This window comes from Talaromyces proteolyticus (genome assembly GCF_021365285.1).
Source record: "Talaromyces proteolyticus strain PMI_201 chromosome Unknown BGW36scaffold_2, whole genome shotgun sequence".
Classification (NCBI taxonomy): domain Eukaryota; kingdom Fungi; phylum Ascomycota; class Eurotiomycetes; order Eurotiales; family Trichocomaceae; genus Talaromyces; species Talaromyces proteolyticus.
The window spans coordinates 2,679,781-2,702,946 of record NW_025764278.1 but is presented as its reverse complement, the minus strand read 5'-3'; the positions used below and the strand labels follow the sequence as shown (position 1 = coordinate 2,702,946).

The 23,166-nt window shown below is 47.5% G+C and overlaps 10 protein-coding genes across 10 annotated transcripts; 5 read left to right on the top strand and 5 right to left on the bottom strand.

The window, feature by feature from the left end:
- Positions 1-44: 44 nt before the first annotated feature.
- BGW36DRAFT_288673 (S-adenosyl-L-methionine-dependent methyltransferase) lies at positions 45-896 on the bottom strand (the record flags this gene model as incomplete). The annotated part of the gene is made up of 1 exon (XM_046210600.1): positions 45-896. One exon carries the CDS (start codon positions 894-896, stop codon positions 45-47), a length of 852 nt encoding a protein of 283 aa, XP_046077065.1.
- A 586-nt stretch (positions 897-1,482) lies between these two features.
- On the bottom strand, positions 1,483-2,428 carry BGW36DRAFT_355425 (uncharacterized protein; the record flags this gene model as incomplete). Its single annotated transcript, XM_046213646.1, has 2 exons — positions 1,483-1,921; positions 1,986-2,428. 2 exons carry the CDS (start codon positions 2,426-2,428, stop codon positions 1,483-1,485), a joined length of 882 nt encoding a protein of 293 aa, XP_046077064.1.
- A 1,310-nt stretch (positions 2,429-3,738) lies between these two features.
- BGW36DRAFT_355424 (putative C6 finger domain protein) lies at positions 3,739-6,172 on the top strand (the record flags this gene model as incomplete). The annotated part of the gene is made up of 3 exons (XM_046213645.1): positions 3,739-3,817; positions 3,931-4,206; positions 4,257-6,172. 3 exons carry the CDS (start codon positions 3,739-3,741, stop codon positions 6,170-6,172), a joined length of 2,271 nt encoding a protein of 756 aa, XP_046077063.1.
- A 1,045-nt stretch (positions 6,173-7,217) lies between these two features.
- BGW36DRAFT_355423 (protein sey1) lies at positions 7,218-10,022 on the top strand (the record flags this gene model as incomplete). Its single annotated transcript, XM_046213644.1, has 4 exons — positions 7,218-7,369; positions 7,426-7,872; positions 7,938-9,679; positions 9,733-10,022. 4 exons carry the CDS (start codon positions 7,218-7,220, stop codon positions 10,020-10,022), a joined length of 2,631 nt encoding a protein of 876 aa, XP_046077062.1.
- Positions 10,023-10,232: 210 nt separating this feature from the next.
- On the bottom strand, positions 10,233-12,186 carry BGW36DRAFT_394206 (fungal-specific transcription factor domain-containing protein; the record flags this gene model as incomplete). Its single annotated transcript, XM_046217890.1, has 6 exons — positions 10,233-10,850; positions 10,912-10,986; positions 11,044-11,256; positions 11,310-11,593; positions 11,645-12,031; positions 12,084-12,186. 6 exons carry the CDS (start codon positions 12,184-12,186, stop codon positions 10,233-10,235), a joined length of 1,680 nt encoding a protein of 559 aa, XP_046077061.1.
- Positions 12,187-12,734: 548 nt separating this feature from the next.
- BGW36DRAFT_370470 (cytochrome P450) lies at positions 12,735-14,832 on the bottom strand. The gene is made up of 2 exons (XM_046215254.1): positions 14,205-14,832; positions 12,735-14,153 (listed from the first exon to the last, which is right to left on the bottom strand). Exons 1-2 carry the CDS (start codon positions 14,511-14,513, stop codon positions 12,888-12,890), a joined length of 1,575 nt encoding a protein of 524 aa, XP_046077060.1. The 5' UTR covers positions 14,514-14,832; the 3' UTR covers positions 12,735-12,887.
- Positions 14,833-16,217: 1,385 nt separating this feature from the next.
- Positions 16,218-16,866, top strand: BGW36DRAFT_355420 (uncharacterized protein; the record flags this gene model as incomplete). Its single annotated transcript, XM_046213643.1, has 3 exons — positions 16,218-16,333; positions 16,397-16,464; positions 16,523-16,866. The coding sequence occupies 3 exons, from the start codon at positions 16,218-16,220 to the stop codon at positions 16,864-16,866; spliced, it is 528 nt and encodes a 175-aa protein (XP_046077059.1).
- Positions 16,867-16,931: 65 nt separating this feature from the next.
- BGW36DRAFT_335165 (uncharacterized protein) lies at positions 16,932-18,655 on the top strand. The gene is made up of 2 exons (XM_046212931.1): positions 16,932-16,948; positions 17,051-18,655. Exon 2 carries the CDS (start codon positions 17,416-17,418, stop codon positions 18,394-18,396), a length of 981 nt encoding a protein of 326 aa, XP_046077058.1. The 5' UTR covers positions 16,932-16,948; positions 17,051-17,415; the 3' UTR covers positions 18,397-18,655.
- Positions 18,656-20,693: 2,038 nt separating this feature from the next.
- On the top strand, positions 20,694-21,757 carry BGW36DRAFT_288804 (uncharacterized protein; the record flags this gene model as incomplete). The annotated part of the gene is made up of 2 exons (XM_046210611.1): positions 20,694-20,795; positions 20,867-21,757. The coding sequence occupies 2 exons, from the start codon at positions 20,694-20,696 to the stop codon at positions 21,755-21,757; spliced, it is 993 nt and encodes a 330-aa protein (XP_046077057.1).
- Positions 21,758-21,800: 43 nt separating this feature from the next.
- Positions 21,801-23,089, bottom strand: BGW36DRAFT_370465 (mitochondrial hypoxia responsive domain protein). Its single transcript, XM_046215253.1, has 2 exons — positions 22,865-23,089; positions 21,801-22,798 (listed from the first exon to the last, which is right to left on the bottom strand). The coding sequence occupies exons 1-2, from the start codon at positions 22,903-22,905 to the stop codon at positions 22,030-22,032; spliced, it is 810 nt and encodes a 269-aa protein (XP_046077056.1). The 5' UTR covers positions 22,906-23,089; the 3' UTR covers positions 21,801-22,029.
- Between the last annotated feature and the right edge of the window lie 77 nt (positions 23,090-23,166).

Sequence of the window (23,166 nt, the reverse complement as noted above, 5' to 3'; positions counted from 1 at the left end):
TATCAGTATACCACCCTACACAAGCTTCCTTTGGATATAGCTCCTCACTTCCACGCCAGCATCTCGCACTGCAACGACGCAAACCAAGCATCATCTGTGACAGCCCACGCCTCCACGGCCCTCAGCGTCTCCTGAATCTCCTCCTCTGTAATCCCAGCATCCAACCAACTCTGCCGAAACGGATCGCCCTCCTTGAGCTGCCCACCAACCCGCCAGGCCAACCACTTCCTAGTCTCCTGCCCCGCAAACACCGTACTCCCCGCGCCCACCTTGACCTTCCCCCCATCAGCATCAAACCCAGCCTTCCGCATCAGCGCCGGCATCATCGGCCCTGTCTGTGCCACCTCCGCATCCCCCTTAAACAGCCCCCGTCTCAAATTCGCGCTCCACAACCTATCCAGCTGCGACTCCGACGGGTAAAACCTTTGAAAAGCGGCATCCCGCGTCGCCACAATCCCGCCGGGTTTCAGAACCCGTCTAATCTCGACGAGCGCGCTCAGCGGCATTTCAGGCGGCGGGAAATGGCCGAAGACCTGGGACGCATACACAATGTCGAACGAGTCATCCGCGTATTTCAGCCGCTCGAGGACATTTCCTTCCTCAAACACTACAGAGCCCGGACCCTGGGTAGGGGCGTTGGCGGCGGCGGCTAGGGTTTTGGCTTTGTCTAGCACGGCAGTGGAAATGTCAATGCCGATTGTGGCACCTTCGGGGGCGTACTTGGCGAGCCCTGTGGTGATGGTGCCGGGTCCGCAGCCGACGTCGAGGATGTGGTCTGTCTTTTTGATGTAAGGGAGCAGAAAGGCGGCGTCGACTTCGGCGGTGCGGGCTTGGTGGGTTGCTGTGGTATGGTGGGAGTGGCCTTGGGTGTAGTTTCCTGGTTGAGTTTGGGCCATGTTGAGTTTTTAGGGTGGTGAGATAGGTTGATGTAAGTGTTTGCTGGTTTCTTTGATGATCAAGTTAGGGCTATCCAAGTACATGTGATGGCACGGAGCTCCTATGGCGGCAATGCGACGGGATTTGAAATTTTCCTAGAGGATCTTGAAGCTAAGTTTTTAGCTATGTTCTTTATGAGTAGATAAGTGTAAAAAGATGATATTCTACCCAAAGATGTATACTGTCCTGCCATTTTATGCTCATTCTCAAGCCGGTTCCGCTCTCAGTCCAAAGAACAGCGGCCAATCAAAGCGGGCTGTTTGTCCTGCGCCGGATGCACTTAGATCCGAATCAATAGCTGAATTAGGAAAGTAGTGATGTCTAATGGTGCCTCAGGCATAGATTAGGGCTAGCATCTAAATTTAGAAAAGGAGATAGGAGTGCGAGTTAATCGGAAATAATGGGTTAAATTTTACAATGACTCATTGCTGGTTTATATATTTTTGATTTATATCTCGGGTGTTCTGGCTTAAATAACACTAACCGAGTCGATAGCAAGACAAATAAATACAGAAAGAGGAAACCCCGAAAATGAACACTTGAAAATCAATTCATATTGAGAAAATCTTTTGCGACATTCCCGTCCATATTCCCCGCTACAACAATTGAGGGCCCTTCAACACTTATACCATCATATGAATGGTAGATTGCCCCCCTCTGCACTTGTCCCATGTCGCCCATCATCACTCTCGATGTGTTTTTTAAGGCGATGTTTTTATAAGAATGCCCCGTAGTCTTCGTTGTCTGCTGCAGTGCTGCCATGATGGATTTTTGGCAATGAGTAAGTATGATGGTGTGTTGCTCAATGGCACTTAGGACCTCGGAAGCATCTGGTTGTTGTATTTCGCTTCTAACGAGACTGGACTCAAGGATTTCCTCCTTGCTGATTCGGAGTTCTTCGATCCGGCCGAGAAGCATGTTGGCTGTCTTCTCGAACGTATATTCGAGGGATTTGGTACGCTCTAAATTTTGGGATATGCTTTTACTAATGAATTGTTAAAATGCCTTTTGACATGACAAATAAGTTGGTAGGAAAGGGAGGAACTCACAAATTCAACAAATCAATGCAGACAATAAAAGTAGTTTTAAAGTCTAATAGTTTCTTCCGAAATTCCGCAATCTCATTCTCCTTAAACTGCACCATCAGTCTATCCCGAAAAGAGACTCTTCCATCTTTAGAATGACGCAGGGTGTTGTTAATCTTGTCCTGAAAGTCCCTGCAAATGCTATGACATCCCTGCAAACTCGGCTGGATTTCGATCAAGTTCTGCTTTTGTTCGTCCGACAAGTTCGCGTCATTGCCTTGCTTTTCGAGTTCCTGCTGCATCGAATTTATGGTTTTGTGTAGGTTTTCAAGATCCGGTCCCAGGTCTTGAAGAGACTTGGGGCCATCGCGAAGACCGGTTATCGTCTGATAGACGGTTTTGACGGTGAAATAGGTGAGTTGGGCAACAGCAATTGTGTTTGCGGTGGTGCTTAACGGGTCGGCCATGGATACAAAGGATTTATTGATTCGGGTACTTTATTATCAGAGTGCACTTTATAAAATAGGCTCTTCTATACATATGTTCTATACATATGTACTGTCGCGGGCAGTCTTTCATACTGGAGAGGATTACCCGCCTCAGACATAATGAGGGGTATAGGGCAACTTTCCTCGACCACCAATCATGTCTGGCCAACCCGGTTGTACGCAGTATCGGGCCATTGCAGCTGTGTGGCACAGTGGCAGTGTATGCTAGCTGAAGGCTGAAGCATCACATCCCTGCCCATGGGCTAATCTACTCCAGGTTAAGATCGCTCGACGGGTCCGGCGCTTTTAGGCTCTTGGCGATCACTGATCTTTATCAATAATCATGGTGATCACGGTGGTGCAATAATAACATATAAACCGTACTAGCATTCAGTAGCTAAGCGTTTGGTCAATAGTATATCAGTATCGTGCCAAGTCGAGTATTGTCGGCGAGATTGGGTGGATAGCCTGGTAAGAACTAGCAGCAGTAGAGTACGAGGTGTGTAGCCCGTGCAAAGCAAACAAACATGCGGATCAGCTCGCAAACTCGTGGCTCTGATTTGACCCATACAAATTTTCGGGCACATAACCCCTAGATATTGCCGACGTTGGTAAGTAATAATATTAAGATATGCAAGACGATAGGTAGATCAAATCATGACTCATCAGCGGTCGTATCCACGCGCCATGATTGGCTGTTCGCCCAGGCTCGGCCGTTTTCGTCCGGGCCGCTTGCCTCTTCTTACTTCTGGAGATTTCTCTCCGTCATCGCTAAGATCGGCCTCTGCAGTGCTGTATTTCTAATCACTATATCAGGTTCACGCTCGGTATCTGCCTGGCATTATATACCACGCCCTCACAGAGCCTCATCGGCCATCTTCGTCCGCTCTCATCCCGCCGAGTTTGATATCTGATTATCCTGACTAGTTGAAAGTTTGAAGCTGTTGCATGCGTTGACATACTTATCAAGATCGGGTATAGGCGATTCCAACCGTCTTAATTCCGCCCACTATTATTGACCTGCAGCTTGACGTTGGTCGTCGCTGCCTAGGGCTTTGGCCTCTGGAACCTCAGTTTGACAGCTTGCCATTTTGTTCCTCATCACCTTTTAAACATCGTCGTATAAGCTGCTCTCCTTTCCGCATCCTCCGTATGCGGGGAAGCTGATTAATTATTGTCAATCCTGATCGGACGTTCGGTGCTGCGGTTGAGCTTTATTTGGGCCGTCAGCTTTCTGACCTACTCCCCGGACCTTCGCGGACCGGTATCCGCATCAACAGGGGACTATAATGTCAGCGAGCGGTTTCCTGGAGCCTTCAGGGCCGCCTCGTAAAAAGATGAGGAAAGGTACCAAAAGCTGTACTGAATGTGAGCGAATCCCCATTAATAACCTACACATGACAAATCCTACCCAGTTCCATATCAATTCCCGCTAGTCTCTTTCTGTTTTGATTTCTTTCGATTATATTAACACCATCTAGGTCGTCGACGAAAAATTCGCTGTACATTCGACCAAGATCGTCCGAATGTCTGCAATGAGTGCCACTCGCGAGGATCGCCCTGCATTGATCAAGAACTAGGCACTCTGGATCCTAATGTTGCCGGTGTTCTTCCTGGAGAACAACCCTATAGCCTCCGGGAACGAGTGACTCAGCTCGAGAATGTGGTGAGAGACATCCTGCAACGGATGAACCAGACAAGTCCAAGCGAATCGGAATCGCCAACTCAACAACCAAATATCTCCGATCCCTGTGGTAGTAAGACAGCCTGGCCCTATTCTCATTAACTATTGATCTAACTCTGAAAGTTTCGTGTGGCGAGTCTACAGCTCTCCCTATCAACTCCAAGACAATAGATGCACCGCTTACTGAAGGCCGAGATATCGAAAGTGCTCCGGTGTTGCAACTGCTCAACAATAACATCGTTTCTCGCACGGAAACTGCCGTTCGCTCTCATGACGGACCTACCACAAAGAACCTTTCTGAAAAGGCCGATGCTGTGCGAAACCAGCTTCTTAAACTAGTGCCTTCCTGCCAGGATTTATTAACCATTCGTAATGGGGCGACCTTCTGGTGGGCTGCATGGCAGTACATGTTTCCCGAACTCTCCACTGGATGCCGGTCAAATCTTGTTGGAACCGATGATATGTTTCAAATACCCAGTTCTCCAGGAGAGCTTGCCAAGTTTTTGATCTGTCTTTTGATGAGTATCGAGCAGCTTCCCCTGGATTTCAACTACGCAGCTTTGCAGAATCCTTTCAATCCTGATAAATACGCGGAACGTGTTATATCCGAAATCGATCGATTGGTTATTTATGATGATGACCTGTCTAGCACGCTGCCAGGTTTGGAGGCAATGGTACTGATGTCGAAATGGTATATGAATCTCGGTCGACCCCGTAAATCATGGATATTGAACAGAAGAGCAATTGAACTCGGTCAATTATCCGGCCTGCACATTTCGACAAGAAAAGAGCCACGCCCTGGTGATACCCTTTATGACCGTCGCCTGAAATTGTGGACTTTCATCGGGCTAAACGACCGCTTCCTAGGCCTCCTCTTCGGGCTACCTTACGCCATCCACGAGAACTCATTCCGACCACAAGTGGAACGACGATTGAAAAATGAGAAACCAACCCTGGAAACCTTTGCGTTGCGTCTGTCTTTAGTCATGGGTCCACTGATTGACCGCAATATGGATGACCCTGCCGACATGTCACTTGCTACAACTCTGAGATTGGAGCAAGAATTAGAAAACCATTCGCGAGAAATGCCCGATCGCTTCTGGGTGAAAAAGCCTGGTGCGAATTTCAGCATCGAAGAACAAAACGATTACCTTGTTACTCCGTTTTTGTACCATTTTTTGCGAACTCTGATTCATATGCCGTTCATGTTGAAATCATACGGAGATCGTAAATACCAATACAACCGTGATGTTGCGTTGGAATCCGCCCGCTGCGCACTCCGTGCATATGGCAGCTTGCGATCCTGGGAAGGAATGAATCCTTATATCTGTCGAGTAATTGACTTCCAGGCTTTCACCTCGGCGATGCTCCTCGTTATCAATCTATTAGGGTATTCTGAAGACGCGCCAAACCACAGCGAGGAACAGGACGACAAGGACTGGGCACTCGTCCACGCAACCGTCGAGGTCCTCCAGAAAGCCGCTGATCACCCCACAGGCACCGTCGCCGCACAATCCGTCAATATCTTGGCTGGAATCAGCAAGACCATGCCAAACATGTCCGAATTTCAAGACAGTAACATCACCTGCAAGGTCACCGTTCCGTACTTTGGCGTTATCACAGTAGCACCCGGGAAAGGAAGAAGACCGCGGCTGCGAAATCGCCAACAAGCAGCAGATAATAGCAGTAACTCGAACTTCTCTACTCAGCCTTCCCGATCCACAGTATCCTCCGAGCAGACGAGTCCGTTCCAGATCTACACACCACCGCAATCCAACCCGAGTGATCTGAGCACGGGCTCCTCCGATCATATCAGTGGTACGAACACGACGAGCTGGGCGTCATCGTTAATGGACGATCCACGAATACAACTGGAGAACATGGTTGCATTTCCTAACAGCGGAGTACTGGATCAGAATGCTTTTACTGGCTTCACGTTTGATCATGATAACCTTGGCGCGTGGTCGAATCTGAATCTGGATTTGGATTTGGACCAGGGCTGGGATATGAACTGGACTGATGGCGGGATTTTGCAATAATTTACTAATATATAGTGGATGGTGGTGCGTTTGAGACACCTATGCAGTGTCTGTGTATATATATTTACATGTTGAAGGCGTTTGGTTGTTTGGTGATACCTGGGTCGTGGGACTCCACTCTGACAACGTACATACGAAACTACTATCGATTATTGATTATCGATTGATGGATGGGTAGAATACAGCATAAAAGCTATTTGTATCATGCCTATTGCCTGTCTCGATGCATGTAGTTGTAGATTGCAAGGTACACGTGATCGTGTACATGTAGTGTAACACTGTACCTATCTAGCTTGCAGTAATAAAGGCGGTACAGCTTCACCTAACCAGAAATGGACAGCAAGAAACTGGCAGAAACCTCGAGGGCGACTTTTCACATTTGTTAGGGGAATGCCGGTTGCACAAAAATGTCCTTTTGTATGGGACTGCGCCGATGATTCAGGCATGACTCTAGCGCAACAGAAGTCTGGTACTATCTAGACTTCTGAGTGAATCTGGTGTGGGAACAAAGTATGTACGTGTCTCGTTGAGATAATAGGGAGTATACACTATAAATACCTCCATTCCTATGATTTACTATGCTTATAATAGTCATCGAAGATCTGTACAGTAGTGTAAAATAAGATTGACAGACGAACCGAGGCCAGCGAGAAAGGGTTGGGGTATGACACAAGCCGAGTGGAGCGCTGGTTGTCCACAACGACGACCAATGCCAGCAGTGCCAGCCTCCCCGGGCTCTCCAACGCTCTCTCCTATCCAAATAATAATTATTATTTGCCGAACATCTCGTCAACACCACCACATGATGTCTACCTAGCCGGACCCTACATTGGCTCCATTAACTCCGATAAAAACCACTCCCGTGCCCTGTTGACCTGCCTGGTTGTTGCATGTGACCTCCCGAGCGTCATCTCACCACGGTCTCGCTTTCTGCATTATCCTGCTAATCGTACTTGCATGCGCCGCATTGCGCATACGATCTGTTTTCGACTTTCCGGCATTCTTTCCAGCAAAAAGTGACGTCCCCATTTAATAGTATTCAAAGATGGAGCAGCGGTTACGTGCCGAGAGCAGGAGTCATACCGCCCCGGGCATAATAACGACAAATGGCCACTTTGCGTCTGTGGGAGATGCAGCCCACGATCCCAAGGCGTATGAGCATGGAGTGCAGGTCATAGACGGCGACAAAGAGTTCAAGTGAGTTTTTCACATTATGCTGTTTTATTCTTCTTCCGGCTAATTGTCAAATGCAGCTCCAACCTGTCCCGATACCTCACCCTCGAAGATGTCACCAACGCCGGTTTCAACTACCACCTCATCTCTGTCTTTGGTTCGCAGTCAACCGGTAAATCGACCCTGTTGAACAAACTCTTCGGAACCCAGTTTTCCGTAATGGCCGATAGGGAGCGTCGGCAGACGACAAAGGGTATCTGGTTGTCGAAAAACAAAGTCATCCATGAAGACCCCAAGTCACGCATGGCCGATAATATTTTGGTTATGGATGTTGAAGGTACCGATGGCCGTGAGCGCGGCGAAAACCAAGACTTTGAGCGCAAAAGTGCCCTTTTCGCGCTGGCCACGAGTGAGGTCTTGATCGTGAATATCTGGGAGCATCAGGTCGGATTGTATCAGGGAGCGAATATGGGACTCTTGAAGACTGTTTTTGAGGTCAATTTGCAGTTGTTCCTCAAGGATAAGAAGTAGGTTTTGCTATGGAATTTCGGGATTGGGAAACCGAATGTACTGATTGTTGTTATTTTGACAGCACAACACCTCGATCCCTGCTTTTCTTCGTCATCCGTGACTTTATGGGCTCGACGCCGCTCAAAAACTTGGAAGACACTCTTCTTGAAGACTTGTCGCGCATATGGGCATCGCTTTCAAAGCCCGAGGGCTTGGAACACTCCACGATTCATGATTATTTCGATTTCGCATTTTACGGGCTTCCACACAAGGGATACAAACCAGAAGAATTCTCTGCAGAGGTAAAGAAGCTAGGAACACGATTCCGAGAAGGCAGGAAAGGGCGCAAAGAGCAAGTTCTTGGCGAGTCTAACGACGGTGGGGTTTTCCTGCCAGAATATCACCGAAGAATTCCGGCCGATGGATTCGCGCATTATGCGGAGGGAATTTGGGATCAGATTATCAATAACAAAGACTTGGATTTGCCAACTCAGCAGGAATTACTGGCGCAGTTTCGATGCGATGAGATTGCCAGAGGGGTTGTCGTTGCGTTCGACGAAGCTATCATTCCATTCGAGGATAAGCAGGCTGAAGGGATTCGTGCTGGCGCACCGCTGGTTCTTGGAGGACTTGGCCCTGCTATGCGAAGTGCGCGGATGAAGACGCTCAAGAATTTCGAGACAGAAGCCAGTCGTTATCACAAGGGTGTTTACAAGCTGAAGAAAGCCGAGCTTGAGGGTAAAATCGACACGAGGTTAAAGGCTCTCTTTCACGGCCAACTCAATGCAGCCCACAAAGCAGGGGTCAAGGAATTCAGTGAGGCAGTGTCAAACGCAGTCAAAGCCGGCCAAAAGAAGGGCGCTAGCTACGACTTTGCAGAGATCGTGAAACAGGAAACCAAAGCTGCTATCGAGCGTTTCGAAAAAGAGGCACGCGCTACTCTCGTTGAAGGTGCACCGTGGAGCAATTACAAACAGGAGCTTCATTTGTATCAAAAAGATCTGGCAGAAGTCAGTGGCCAGTTGCGGCGGGATGAAATGCGCCGACTCGCTACAAGGGTTGAGCGATGGGTGCGATCTCGCTTGTCGGATTCGGTTGGGTTGGAATTCAACTCCCTCGGATCTGGACGAGGCGGGTCAGGTGCTCCTGAGACAGGAGACAAGCCTGCTGAGAACCAGATATGGGATCGTATTTGGAACCTGTTCGTTGAAACTGTGCTAGATGCCGAGCGTCGATTCACAGATCGCGCCACCAGCTTCGATGCCAGTGTTGACGAAGTCGACGTTGGTCTCTGGCGACTCCGGAGGAAGTCATGGGTTGCGCTCCGAGAAAAGGTCGAGGAAGAGATGATGGAAGGGAACCTGCTGCTGAAGCTGCGGGAGAACTTTGAAGATAAATTCCGCTATGACGAGGCCGGTGTGCCGCGAATCTGGCGTCCAACCGACGACATTGAGGGCATCTACACGCGTGCTCGCGAATCGACTCTCACCCTGATCCCCCTTCTCTCTCGATTCCGCCTCGCCGATAACAACTCCCCTCCACCGCTCGACCGATGGGTCGGCCACACACCCAGCTCGGTAACTGCCGCTGACGAGGAAGACCTAACCCCCATCGGCGGAGTAGATGAAGAGGAGGGCAAATCCCTCGAGGAAGAAGTCACCATTCTCAACGATGCCAAACGCCAAGACCTGACTGTGCGCTTCAAAAAGGCTGCTGATGGCGTCTACGTCGAAGCTAAGCGCAGCGCAATTGGAGGGATTACGCAGGTTCCTCTGTACTTTTATGGACTGCTCCTCGCACTTGGCTGGAATGAGATCTGGGCTGGTAAGTTGGCCCCCCAACATTTTCTTGTGAGCCTTGGTTCTAATATTATGCAGTTCTCCGTAACCCAGCATACTTTTTCCTCCTCTTTGTCTGCGCTGTCGGTGCATACGTCACCTATCAGCTCAACCTCTGGGGCCCGATTATGAAAATGGTCGACGCGGCATCTCGACAAGCATTAGAAGAAGGAAAGAAGCGCCTACGTGAGTTCCTCGAGTCGTCTGATACTGGTCGTCAAGCTATAGCTATGTCGGCGAATGCTACGGGGCATGGAGAGGAGTATGAGATGAAGTCGATGAATAAGAAGGTTGAGAAGGAGAATGATGATGATGATGATGATATCTAAAACATGACAAAAAAGTGGATACTATATTATGTGTGATCCGTATGAATTTATTTGGTTTTGATGAGTGTCCTCTCGTCACCGTCTGGGAGTGAATTGAAAAGACTAGTGACTATAAATGATACCTTTGGCAAGACTTCAATATCCAACAAAAACCACATGTATTCAATTTCTTCATCAGGGTATCGAATATCAAACATGCTATCATACAACTCAACCCAAACACAGCCCATCACTCAGCGGCTGTACATACCTCTCCCAATCCCCCTTCACCCCAACATCCACATTTTCAGCGACATTATTCCTATTACAATAACCCCCGGTATGATCCCGCTCACCCTCCAAATCCCTTCTCTTCCACACCCTTTCCACAATCCCTCTCACCCGCCCAACTGAACCCCTCGCAACTAGAGCCCGTTCATCATTCTCAAGAGCATCGAATTGATTCAAGAACCACACGCGCTCCGCATCGTCGCCAGTCGAGAATACTGCGCCGACGAAAAGCGGCCAGAGGTGCGCGGAGCGCAGATGGATTGGGGATAGGGGTTTGGTGTGTGCGATTATCTGTGTGATTAGGGATTGGGCGGTTGGAGAGTAAGGGCTTAGAGAGCGGAGAGTGGCTTGGAGGTAGAGAGTTGTTGAGGTGTGAATTAGGCGGGACGTGTGTTGGAGGATTGTGACTTCGGTGATGGAAGAAGGGGGTGAAGGAGAGGGGTGCGGTGGTATGGAGTGGGAAGTGGTAGGTGGGAGGTGCTGTGTTAGCGAGGACAGCTGGGTCTCGAGTTCTGAGGACTTGGCGAGCCAATTCCGTTGGTTGGTTTGGGGGTTGCGCTGTTGGGGTGGTTAGATGAAATGGGTTCGGTATGTTCGATGTTGGTTGTTTAGGGCTTACCAGGTCCCGTGCTAGATCTGTAATTTTGGAAATGATGTCGATCAATTCGTATGAACATCCAATTGACGGGTCAATCTAAGTCTGATCAGTCTGGAAATAAAAAAAAGGTGTATTATTGCAATTTTGGCTTACCTCGCTGGAATCTACTGGTGGCAGTTCGTTAATCTTCGCAACTTTGCCACACGCAGTCCGGCCCAACGCATCCTTGACGAGGAAAAACCGAGAAACAAATTCCACCACTTGCGGGGTTATTCCTCCAGTAGAAGAATGTGTAGATGCTAAGCGCATTAAATCAAGGGCCGCGCTAAGATGCGCTGACCACGATATTTGACAGTTATCTGACATCTAAAATTCGACTTGTCAGCATCGCATAGCTTAGTACAATGAATGAAACATACTTCAAACACGCAGAGCATGAGTACAACAATCACATTAGCATCATTTGCAGCAGAGACTGCGTTCGACGCGATATATTCTCGGAGAAGCTGCATGCTTCGTTGTTTATGCCGTAATGCAGTTAGATACAGATGTCTTTGACCTCGTGCGGTGAGTGACAAGGCACCGATAGCAAGGACCATGTGCATTACCGCCTCGTTAGATAAAGCCAATGGGAGAACCAAATGGCGGAAGAGGTTAGTTGAAGAATCGAGAAGGGGGATAACGTTGGAGACGGATTTGTTGTCTGCACTTATTAAACATTCCATCGTAGCCAAATTAATTAGAGAGGACTTACAGTAGTTAAATAGAACTGGATCAATCCGACTGTCAGTATCTCGGGCAAAAAATAATGTCGGCACCATGGAGGGAGAAGCATGTAATGCGTGACGGTGTTGATCATGCCAAAGAGGCCCGTTATCGAAATTTAGTCCTTCGACCATAGGCACGGCGATGTTGCCCTCGAGGTCTGACGTGAAAGTATTGAGAAAATACCTTCCACCTTGGTCTCTGGGAAAGCTCAACCAGACCGACGATTTAGAGGCCGAGAGGCCAGCGCGATCTGTCCGTGTCGTGCGGCCATGCTTAATCCCGCGCTTGCGGGCGTCGTCTTCCCATTGAAGTTGAATTCCATAGCTGCATGTCCTATTATCATTGTAGCAGCGGCTGCAAATTGGTTTATTTTCTTTTTTTCCCGTTAGCTATTCATACATTTCTTATGTAAAAAAATGACGTACCAGGACAGCGCAGTTTGCGGCTCTTGCATGTGAGGCAACCACCGCGCGAATGGGTTACTCTGCGGCCAGTTCGCTTCTGTGGTGATTTCCCCTCTAGTGTCATTAGTTTAAATATTATTTAGAAGTCTGCCCTTTGTTTTTGCTAGTTCTCTCTAGTATGAGAAGATTGCTGTTACTGTAATGTTCGAAGTCGCCGCTGTGGGGTAAAAATTGGTAGAAATCTGGATTTACTTAGGTAAGCCTTGTCCAATGTTACTGGTAGTTTGGTGGACAATGATCTGGATCACAAAATAATATAATGTGCAGATACAGCTTTATTTATACTTGATTGCTATGTGTGAAGCTTTTTAACGAGGAAAGGGGATTTCATACACATATTTCAAGGCTCAGGGCCTTCGATATTTGATAGCTGTGACATTTGAAGATACGAAAGTCAACCGGCTGAACTACACTTGTCGGGTGTCTCGAAATGTTAGTCAAGTGTTTACTAAAATTCAAGGGTCAGATTTCAGGGTTATATAAGAAAATCCGGTGATTATATATAATCGATAGATTTTAATACTATAATTTATTTTTAACTCTTACCTGACGAATAAGTTAAATTATCATACTTTCGTACCACACGCTCATTTTATAGTTCCTAAGACGTCTATTAGAATACTTGCTTTAACGGTCACAGTACGCAGAAATCCATTCAAGAATGAAGTTATCAGCAATAAAATTATTCCCCCTCAACTTCTGTCCCCAGAAAGCTCACATCCAACGTTGAGGCAAGTGAAAAATGAAAATCTAATCTAGTGTCGATCATTTGGATACATCTGAAGCAATCCGGTTAAGGATCTCATGATGATTCACGCCCCACGTGTTGCATTCTCTCGTCACGATATCATCGACCCAGTCGCCCCGCGGCGAAAAGCGAGCCCTGAATGGCAGCGGCTTGGTGACCAGTCCATCGGTGCCTTTTGTGTCTACAACGACGGGCTCGCCCGTCTCTGTCAGCTCACGCTTCACATCGAAGGCCCACAGGAGGCGGGCAATAGCAATCCATAAGCCGTTGCGCGCAACATGACGGCCGGGACATATGCGGCGTCCGTACCCAAATCCAACGGTTGGAAGCTCTTTTTGTGTGGATTTGACGTTAAGCCACCGCTCTGGCACGAAAGCTTCCACGTCGGGACCAAAAACAGCTTCCTCACGCGTGATGGACCAGTGGTTGGGTATGACGACCGAATTGGCTGGGATGCGGAATCCCTCGTAGCTGGTCTCGACTTTGGTGAAGTGCGGCACGCCCGCGGGGCCGGCAGGTCGCCACCGCAACAGTTCCTCCAGGATGGCTTCGATATAGGGAAGTGCAGGTCGGTCCTCAAAGCCGGGCAGCCTTTCGCGTCCCACCGTAATGTCCAGCTCCTTCTGGGCCCCGGACATCCAGTCGCGGTGGCCCTCGGTTATGCAGGCCACCACGAACCACATCATGGTTTCGGTACTGGCGTCGAGTGCGGCATCTGCCATGATGCCAATGTCGAGCGCCAGCTCCGTAGTCGGCATAACGATGGACTGGGTGTCCACGGCCTCCTGCATCTGCTTGGCTATGTTCCAGCTGCTGCTGGCCAGGCCGCGCTCGAGGTTTCCCACGTGCAGCGCGCATTGCCGTTGCCAGTGCAAAGCAGCTTCAGTCTTCCATGGTGCCAGGAATCGTGGCAGCTTGTTCAGCACAGGAAATGAATCGACCAGGTACTTCCCAACTTGCGCTAGATGGTCAAACTCGTGGTTGACAGCGTGGGCCTGCAGAAGGATGGGATCTACCGCCGAGTGAACACGATAGCCGTAGAATAACGAGTATATGATGCTGGCGGTCATGCGTTCCATATAGCCGTGGCAATTAGTGGACCGGCCAGCGTCTTCCAGCAGATCGAACAGAAGCTGCTTTGACTCGAGATCCTGGAAGGGAAGATAGGCTCTTGCCGCGCTCTTGCTCAGGACTGGGCTCTCCAGTCTCTGGTGCAGCTTGAAGCGCTCATCGTATGGTCGCAAGAGCATATGCATTCCCTGCAGGGCCAGCTCATGGGCAACCTACCAGAATTATTAGATAATGGGTATGGAGGCAGGCGAATCAGCACTTACGACAAAGCGAGGTCGGTCCGAAAAGATGGCGCCCTGCTTGGCCAGGAGATCATGAGCTGCTTTTGAGCTCGTCAAGACAATCACGTGCTGCCCAGCCATGTTGAGATGGATGATGGGGCCGTACTTCTTGCTCCAGGCATGGTACTGGAGCCATGGATATGACTTGGGTGCTTGGTGGACGTTACCGAGAATGGGCAAGGAGGGCGGACCTGGCGCAAGCGGCAAGGATGACTTGGGCTTTGCAATATAATAGAAATAGAGTGACACGATGATCACAGCGGCAGCCGCGTACACGGTTGATGAGGCCATGGCTACAAAAATAAATGTGATAATGATGCAGTGATGCTTTGAAAGCAAAGATTAACGCCACATGTCTGTGTGACGGCCTGTCAAATAGTGTGAGGGGTGGTCCGTCTTACATGTGTGTATGTGGAAAACTGTCAGCCGCAGACATTCTTTGCTAACAAGTTGTCATCAATTGATTTGGTGTTGGTACTAGTTGGCATATGTAGATCTGGCGCTACTCGACTGGCCTGGTTCCTAGTCTTTTCTGCATAGATATTTTATATATAGTATCTACATGTATACATATATATATACCTTCGGCCCCTCAAGACTTGGAATTTCATGCCTTTTTCAAATGTTGTTTGTTTCAGAGACCACCCTTGCCCCCTAGTGCCGCTAAAGGCGCCGGTTATCCATAGTGCCTCAAACGGGAGCTAAGGTACGGCGGACTGTCAGCCAAGAAATACCATATATTTATTTTCAATATATGAAAATATCAAATCTATGCGTGTCAATAAAACTTACTAGTGGATTACAAATTTTGTCGTTAAGACCAAATCTGCTGGTGTACTAGGGCACAAACCTTGATTCAGTGGTCTCTTAAGATTCAAAACAATCATAGTATCACTATTATGCTTATATAGAATGGGGATACCACAAAGAGCCTATCCTCGGGATGAACTTCAAAATTAGTGGGATACCTTCCGCGGCATTTAGTTCTTTATTTGATGATTAGACCCGTTATATATTGTGAAGGGTATAGATCGTTGTCTACGGATTATCGGCAATAACCCCATCAAGTATTATTAAACCCAAACGCCGTCCGTCCACCTTCGGTACTTGATACACAGACTCATACTTTGTTATAAATCGATATATATCTAATCCATGCTTTCTTTCTACGAACAGCGAGGCCAAACGTCGAGAAAGCTCGGTTTAAAGTGCTGGGTTGCACTTTTCTTTGTCCAACGCCGTTCTCGAACCTCATTCGATCAGACTGAAAAGGGCCATTTAGAGAAAGCTCATCCGTCATTAGACGAACGGCGAGATGAATAGTGAAGAATAGTCAATATGCTACTCAAAGAGGCATTCACGCCTTTGATATCAGTATTGTTTCCACTTCCATTTCCACAGCTCTTATTGCCGCCCATTTCTATACTCGGTTGGTGCTAGTTAAGAGCCAAGGATTGGATTATTATGCCATGTTTAGCGCCTTGGTAAGGAAAACAATCCGATTAATTCAAAAAAGGACACTAATAAGGAGGGGTTTTTGGTAACATTTGCATATGGTAAGTGCAGGTCTGACTCTCGTCGTCGGTGTTGTACATTTTTTAACGCTATTACAGAAGCCAACTATGGAGCTGGTAAACATACGGGCGAACTTCCGCCCAATATAATCAATAAACAGCTAATGGTGGGACAACGAGTCTTCTCAAGCCTAATTGCTACCCCAGGTATTGACAACGCACAGTTCATATGGGCTAGTATCCCAGAGTATCAAATGACTTTTTTCAGCTCCAAGATTTCCATTATATTACAATACCGCCAATACTTACCACTCAGCAGATGCAACATTCCTGCAATGTTCTACTCGTCGTTATTGGCATTCACGCGGCTTGGACCTTCCTGAGCGCCTGACTGACCTGTGTACCTGTGGCTAAATTCTGGAACAACAGTATTGACGGTCATTGTCTGAGTAAAGGAGGTTTGTGGTTCTCTAAGTCTGGCATGCGTATTGCTAGCGACTTGATCATCCTCGTGCTGCCGATGCCCGTTCTCAAGTCTTTGCAATTGCCACGACAACAAAATATTGCTTTGATGGCTGTTTTCGCTGTGGGTATCTTGTATGTTTTACACTTTAACTGCCCACATCTTCTCATTAAATAATTGACACTAACCACAGCCAGCGTTGTTGTCACGACTATTATCCGCCTGCGAAGTCTTTTGGTAATTTCCAAGTCTTCGGATCCTACCTGTAGGCCATGCCTTTACATCAGATTAACTATATCAAACGCTGACAAAACCATCCTTAGATGATGTTATCGGCACTGTAACTTGGTCTGCTATTGAATGCAACGTTGCCATTATTTGTGTGTGTCGTCCTCCCATCAAACCGCTTTTATCTAGGTATATTCCTAGTGTATTCGGCTCCTCCATCGCTGCGGAAAGCAAAGCAGTCACCAATAGATTTCTTCGTCGCTCAGCTACCGCCGCCATCGAATACGACGACGAACAAGTCCTACACACCTTCAATCGTGACTGTCGCACAAACTCCGATGTTGGTCATAATACCATCAATACGAGTGCTGACAATTTGAATGAACGAAAATGGATGGAATCAAAGTCACAACTTTGCTACACCAAGAATCCAAGTTGAGAGATGAGGAGTCTGAGAGTACGAAGGGTCTTTTTTATTATTAACAGGTTGTGACAATTGATTTTCTTTTCGTCTATGCAAGGTAATGACTACTTCCTTGTTTTTTGTACACTTATCAGTTTTGTGAAACACTTACTTGATCGGTGTTATGAAATGTATTTCGGGTCGTTACTAATCTTAAAAGATATGAAATATATAGGATACTGAGGGCATCCAAACAGCTGATCTGTTTAATCACCTCCAAAAATTGCCGAGCTGGTGAATCCATGCGTGCCCCCGCTCGGAGCATCTCCGACTCCCAATAAACGCGGGGCCTTCCAGCCTCTTACTGAGCCTGCAGCAGAGATTGCAGTCAGGCGGGAAAAATGCCGGATATTCTACGGCTAAAATATCTTGCTGGTGTTCGCAATTTGCTCTTCTATTTCTCAACTATGGAAAGCCACCTAATCAACTTGATTTCGAGAATATCATCATCCGATCTCGGCTGACGCCAACAAACAGTTGCCATTGTAATCTTCCGAACTTAATAAGGAAAAAAAAATACTGAAGATGTCGACACTTCCTAAATACGAGGATCTTCCTGATCCCCGCCGCTATTGGCCTGCTCCAGCCAATTCCTACGAAGAAGGTCTGGGAATGTTGCGACTCCTTACCCCCGAGATCGTCGCCAACGCCGCTCGCAACGAGATCCAGACCGGCGAGCGTGTCTGTCTGAACTGGGAGCTCGAGAAACTTGATCCCCCTGGGTTCGGACGCAGACGATTCCAACATTTAATCAAGATTGTCGAATGCAGCAACGGAGCAGCGCTAGACGACGAGTATCATTTCAACCCTCAACAATCCTCGCAGTGGGATGGGTTAAGACACCACTCTGCGCCTTGGCCAGACCATAAAAGAGAAGAGAAAAAATTATGGTACGGCGGTACAACACTCGAGGAAATCATCGAAACAGACTCACCACGTATCGGAATTGGGCATTGGGCGAAAAAGGGAATTGCTGGACGCGGAGTATTGATTGATTATGCCTCGTGGGCAGAAAAGCACAAAGGGCTGAAGCCAGATTATGCATTAACCCGGCATAGAATTAGTCTGGATGATGTTCTTGCTATTGCGAAGGAAAGCAAAATTGAGTTTCAACATGGTGATATACTCTTCCTCCGCGTCGGGTTGCCGCAAACGTGGAATGCGATGAGCGAGACACAAAGGAAAGAATACTCTGAGCAGCAGATGCCTTCACATGCCGGTATCGAGCAGTCTGAGCGTGTCGTTAAATGGTTGTGGAACAGCCATTTCGCGGTTGTTGCGAGTGATGCTGTTAGTTTTGAGGTTTTCCCGCCTATGGAGAATGACTGGGACCTGCATCATCATCTTTTGGCAGGCTGGGGAGTGCCTATTGGGGAGATGTTTGATTTGGATGGGCTCGCTGAATTGTGTAAGCAGCATAATAGATGGACGTTTTTTGTGAGTAGCAGTCCTTTGAACTGTGGCCGGGGTGTGAGCAGTCCACCCAACTGTATGGCTATCTTTTAAGTCTTGAAGCTGTCAATTTTTATGCATTTCCCAACAAATGAAATTTGAATGGCGTATAATCCACAGCCCAGATGATATATGACCCAGAACTTCCATAACTCCTTTGACGAGCCTCAGGCTACTATAAAGCACGTGAATAATGCAGACGCCATACGTCAAAAAAGAATTTCCCAGTCAACATTTGAACTTTCCAAACGTCAAATATCATCATCAAGTCGAGAGTATTAATTACGATCCGAGTGGTTACCTTCGTATCCGCAGTTCTCTACTGTTGTTCGTTACTTAGATAACCTTATCTATCTCAACAATATTGACAATATATACTAGCCCAATAGTATCACAGAGTGTAGCTATCTCCTACGAGAAAGATCATCAGAAGGCCTTTCTGAGTGCCTTAGTCTCAGGTTGGTTCATTCTAGTAGCAGCCTTTTCGAGGCTTGCAAAAGTTAGTTCTTGCGCGGAATCAACAGTGAGAATCTAACCTTGATGACGGGTCGAAAGCTCTAGGTGGGATTTATCAAGACAAAGTCGGTCTCTCTGATCCGGTCATTCTGTCGCGGCATCGTGAGAGCGGTGTTACTGATCTTAGTTCCAACGGCATAAAGTTATCCTTCACTCAGCATATATTTAACTAGTTCTGTCGTCCAAATTGGCAGAAACCAGCGAATCCCCTTCAGCACTTTAACCCAGTACCTGGCTCGGCCATGTTCAGGAGTACAATTCCTTCGAACCTTTTCGGATCCCAAGATACGAGGATTTTTGGTTAGCATGCCCTACTACCCTAGTTAACTTTTTAAGGTCAATCATGGTTCACATGGGGCCTTGTTCAGATACTTTACCATTCGATGTTTAGGCTTTCATCTTTACGGTACTATCAAATCCAGACTTAAGCATATATATGATGAGAGAGGTGAAACGCTATTTCTAGTCAATCATGAGAGCATGTTTTTGTTTCTTTCTAATTCAAAAACCATATTTGAACCGCAATGTGGAGTGTAGATCATACGACGCCGATTATTCTTCCAGATTCTCATTTTTCCACAAACAGGATATTTCGAAAATAGGCTAATTTTTTGCCGCATTTCCCCTGATATATTGTCTCGCGTGGATAATATTTAGAATTTCTAGTTCTTCCTCTTAATGCCATTATTCATGACTGTGCTGACGTCGGTCCGTACCAAGACCATACGCCACTGAATGTAAGAACGAGCCGATAGCTCGAGGGTTGCTGTTGAATGGGAATATCACGCGGGGAAATGAATTGACTGTGGCGCAGATCATCCCGACTAATAAACTCGCCCTGCGCGTATAGCTATTTGGGCAGGGCTCCTATACCCATTCCACTTTTCAAATGTTGTGGTGCTATTTCAAACCTTTGTCATCCCTACTGTAGATTTATTTCATGCTACAGAGTCGGAAGTTCCATAATAGTATTGAACTTACTGATCTTTTTTGACGCAGTCGCGAATATGTGTCAAGACACCCTCAAGGCATCATCCTAGCGCTGAATGTGAACATTGCAATGACTCGTGAAAGCAACATTGTATCCACAGTCGCAGCTACTGCGAAGAATAATAATACTGTCACTTTGGTTGGCACAAGCGGACAGATCGCAGCTGACTCTCCGTGCTGTGGACTAGACACTCTCATTTTGTTTCTAAATGATAAACGCTTCTTTCATGCGGTATAAGATCCTGCCCTCCCGTCAGCTGTCCTGCGGCGATCCATCAAGGGGTTAGCCTCGCGCAAATATTTCGTAGTCGATATTGCTTGGAATGAAGTTCATTTTGACAAAAGCAAGTATCACATCGCGTGCTGGGTCAGGAGCTACAGCTACGGTTTGCAGTCAACGGGGAGCGGTATACAAAGCCCATCAAAACAACTGTCGGGGTATCGTATATTGTAATTCCTATCAGCTAGTAATACTCAATCGTTGAATATTGTGCTCGGCTCGGAGTATCCTTGCCTGGCGTCTCAGGTTGATGCAGAACAAGCCAAGTAAATAGTGTTGAAGCAAGACAATTAATTGCAGTAGGAATCGGCGAATCACAAGAGCCGAACAGCGGGCCGTACCTCGGCATTATTTCTCGGCTGCCCATCTTTCTGTGAGTGTTGAGATAAACTGCTTTCCCTTCGTTAAGCACGCTTGAAATGGTGATGTTTGATATCGTTTAAGCGCAATTGCGTAGAAGCGACTCTAGTCACAATACTACCTTGTCTAATTGGCACCATACACGGATCATCCCATCTACAACTCAACCAGAACCAACAAATATTAGACCATGGCGTTTCTTTCTATGCTGACGCCTTCTTCGCTGCTTTCGATGTTGCTGTCATGGCGAACGCTCTTTATTTTATTCGCTTATGTCAACAAAAAGTCCCTGCCTTTTGGGTGGACAGTGCGTATACCTCCATGCCCTCCAGTCTCCAACCCTATGATAATTTGGCTAACCCATTGAACCCGATACAGGCGAGTGTAACATGGGCTATCGTCAAAAACCTGCGGCGCAATCCATCCCAATTCATATTTGACTCGAATAAGCCAGTCGACGTCAAAGGCCATCCTACCCACCCCGTCTTTGCTGTCGCGACAATGAACACCTACACGTCTCTTTTGGAAACAGACTACAACATCCACAAGTCCAACAGCACGTATTATGCCGACATGGATATTTCGCGCACACACTGCGTCACGCGGCTGTACACACCCGGTAACAAGATTGTGAACAAGGAACTCGACGAGGAAATCGCCGCTGCTGCTGTCGCTGAGGGCAAGCCACGGCCAACCAAGTCACAACCCTTTTTCATTGCTCTCGGGGGCGCGTATTGCTCATTCAAGCGAGAGCTGAAGCCGTTGGAGAAGTACGACATCAAATCATACATGGCTGCCTGGGACGAGAAATGGATGTATATCATGACCTACTTCATCAAGCCGGAGAAGAAGAGAGGCGCGGGACCGACAATAGCGGCGATTGGTGTGAGCAAGTACTGTATCAAAAAGGGGCGTCTGACAGTCCCTATTGAGCGAGTACTTCGGGCTAGTGGATATCTGCCTCCTCGGCCAGAGGGCGCAACGCCAGTGCCTGCAGTGCGAGTATCGGGCAATGCATCAACTACTGGCACACCGAAGGACGAGGGTCTTACGTCTGCAGTGGATGGCGTCAAGTTGGTTGATGAAATGTCTAAATTGGGAAATCAGGATTGGGAGATGGTGCAAAAGCAGAAGACGGAGAACGCAGGGTCGTGGAATGGAGAAGAGTGGACGTGGGAGCGCATCGAGGCCCAGCGCAAAAAAGGGCTCGAATTGATCCAGGGCTATATTGGCTTGGATAATAGACTCTACGATGATTGGAATAATTGATTTTGTGAAATGTAGATTTTTGTACATAATAGAGATTTATACATAGTAATCATGCTTTTTTGAATGCACATGTTTGATAATGAATTTCTATTCCAACCATAGAAAATTAAAACATATGGTATTACAATCTCGAAATCTAAATGATCGAAAACCCCAAACGCCATGTATATCCATGCAGTCGTGATAAAGTTGAAAATGTGCTCGCAGGAGAGGAGATAATGACATGCAAAGGCCTCGGAATTCTATCAAAACTTTTGCCGATAAGCGAATAATTACTCGCTTTCACCTTTCTCTGTCTCCTTATTCTTGTCCTCGTTGTCATCGACCGTTTCTTCCTTCTCTTCGCTCTGCTCTTCTTTCTTATTCTCCAAAGCTTCTTGCTGCTCCTTCAACTCATGCTCGAACAGCGGCTTGTGGCGCTGTCTCAGCTTCGCTTCTTCAGCAGCAACCATGTCCCGCCACAGGTCAGCATTCTCGTCACGTCGCTGATGTTCAGGCATGCTAGATTCCTTAGCAGCTTCACGGCCCTTCTTAGCCGTATCAAGAAGACCCTGACCCTTACGCTGATCATGAATCTCAAACGCCGCACTGGCACACATAACTGCAAGCGTAAGACCCTGCGCATACACACGAGCCTGGACAATCTTCTGCTGGCCCGTCAAATACGGGTTGCGGCCCACTAAGACAAAGCTACCGATAATAGAGGCAATCCAGGTCACACCAATAATTTTGTATTTTTCTTCACGCGCCCAGGCAGTCAGCCGATTCGAGAATGACATTTGGGCGAGTTCTTCGCGTCGGAGTCGTTCTTCACGGTTCTCAAGGTATCGCATGTTGACGTTGCGCTCTGCTTCGTATTGGCGAGAGGCATGATCAGCAGCAATGATGCCGACGAATGTGCCAGAGGATGTGACGAGGAATGCTTTCATGGGGAGAGTCAGGTTGCGGATTGTATGGAATCGGCGAGATGCTGCCATGACACCGGCGAGACCGCCGACGAGACCGATGGCTGTACCTACGGTGCCTCCTTGGACGACCGATCTGTAGTCATATTAGCATGTTGACCTAGATAGTTGTCGAGCTGTGTAATAGTTCCCATTGGCATACCGGTAGTGAGCAGCCTCTTCTTCCTTCGTTAAGAGCTTCATGGTTGATTGTACTCAGTATGTGCTTGCTGAGTGCAATATTAATTGGTCGTGTTGACGAAATGTACAAAGTATTCACAACAATCGAGTTTATTTTATGGACCTGGTTGAGTATGTATCAGTATGTGGAGGCGTTGCTGTTATAAACCATTTGCCCGGCGCCGTGAAGGAAATAGCTCGGTGACCTCAGGCTTACGTGCAAGCCGGATTTCCACGATCGCATAGCTTTAATATTCTACTTGCGGTTTAGCGCTACCGAGTCTC

Excerpts from the sequence above, each read along its gene's own strand:
- BGW36DRAFT_370470 (XM_046215254.1), bottom strand. The coding sequence starts at position 14,513 with ATGGCCTCATCAACCGTGTACGCGGCTGCCGCTGTGATCATCGTGTCA. Across the intron at positions 14,154-14,204 it reads CGGACCGACCTCGCTTTGTC|GTTGCCCATGAGCTGGCCCT; the intron begins GTAAGTGCTGAT and ends TAATTCTGGTAG.
- BGW36DRAFT_335165 (XM_046212931.1), top strand. The coding sequence starts at position 17,416 with ATGTCGACACTTCCTAAATACGAGGATCTTCCTGATCCCCGCCGCTAT.
- BGW36DRAFT_370465 (XM_046215253.1), bottom strand. The coding sequence starts at position 22,905 with ATGAAGCTCTTAACGAAGGAAGAAGAGGCTGCTCACTACCG. Across the intron at positions 22,799-22,864 it reads GAAGAGGCTGCTCACTACCG|ATCGGTCGTCCAAGGAGGCA; the intron begins GTATGCCAATGG and ends ATATGACTACAG.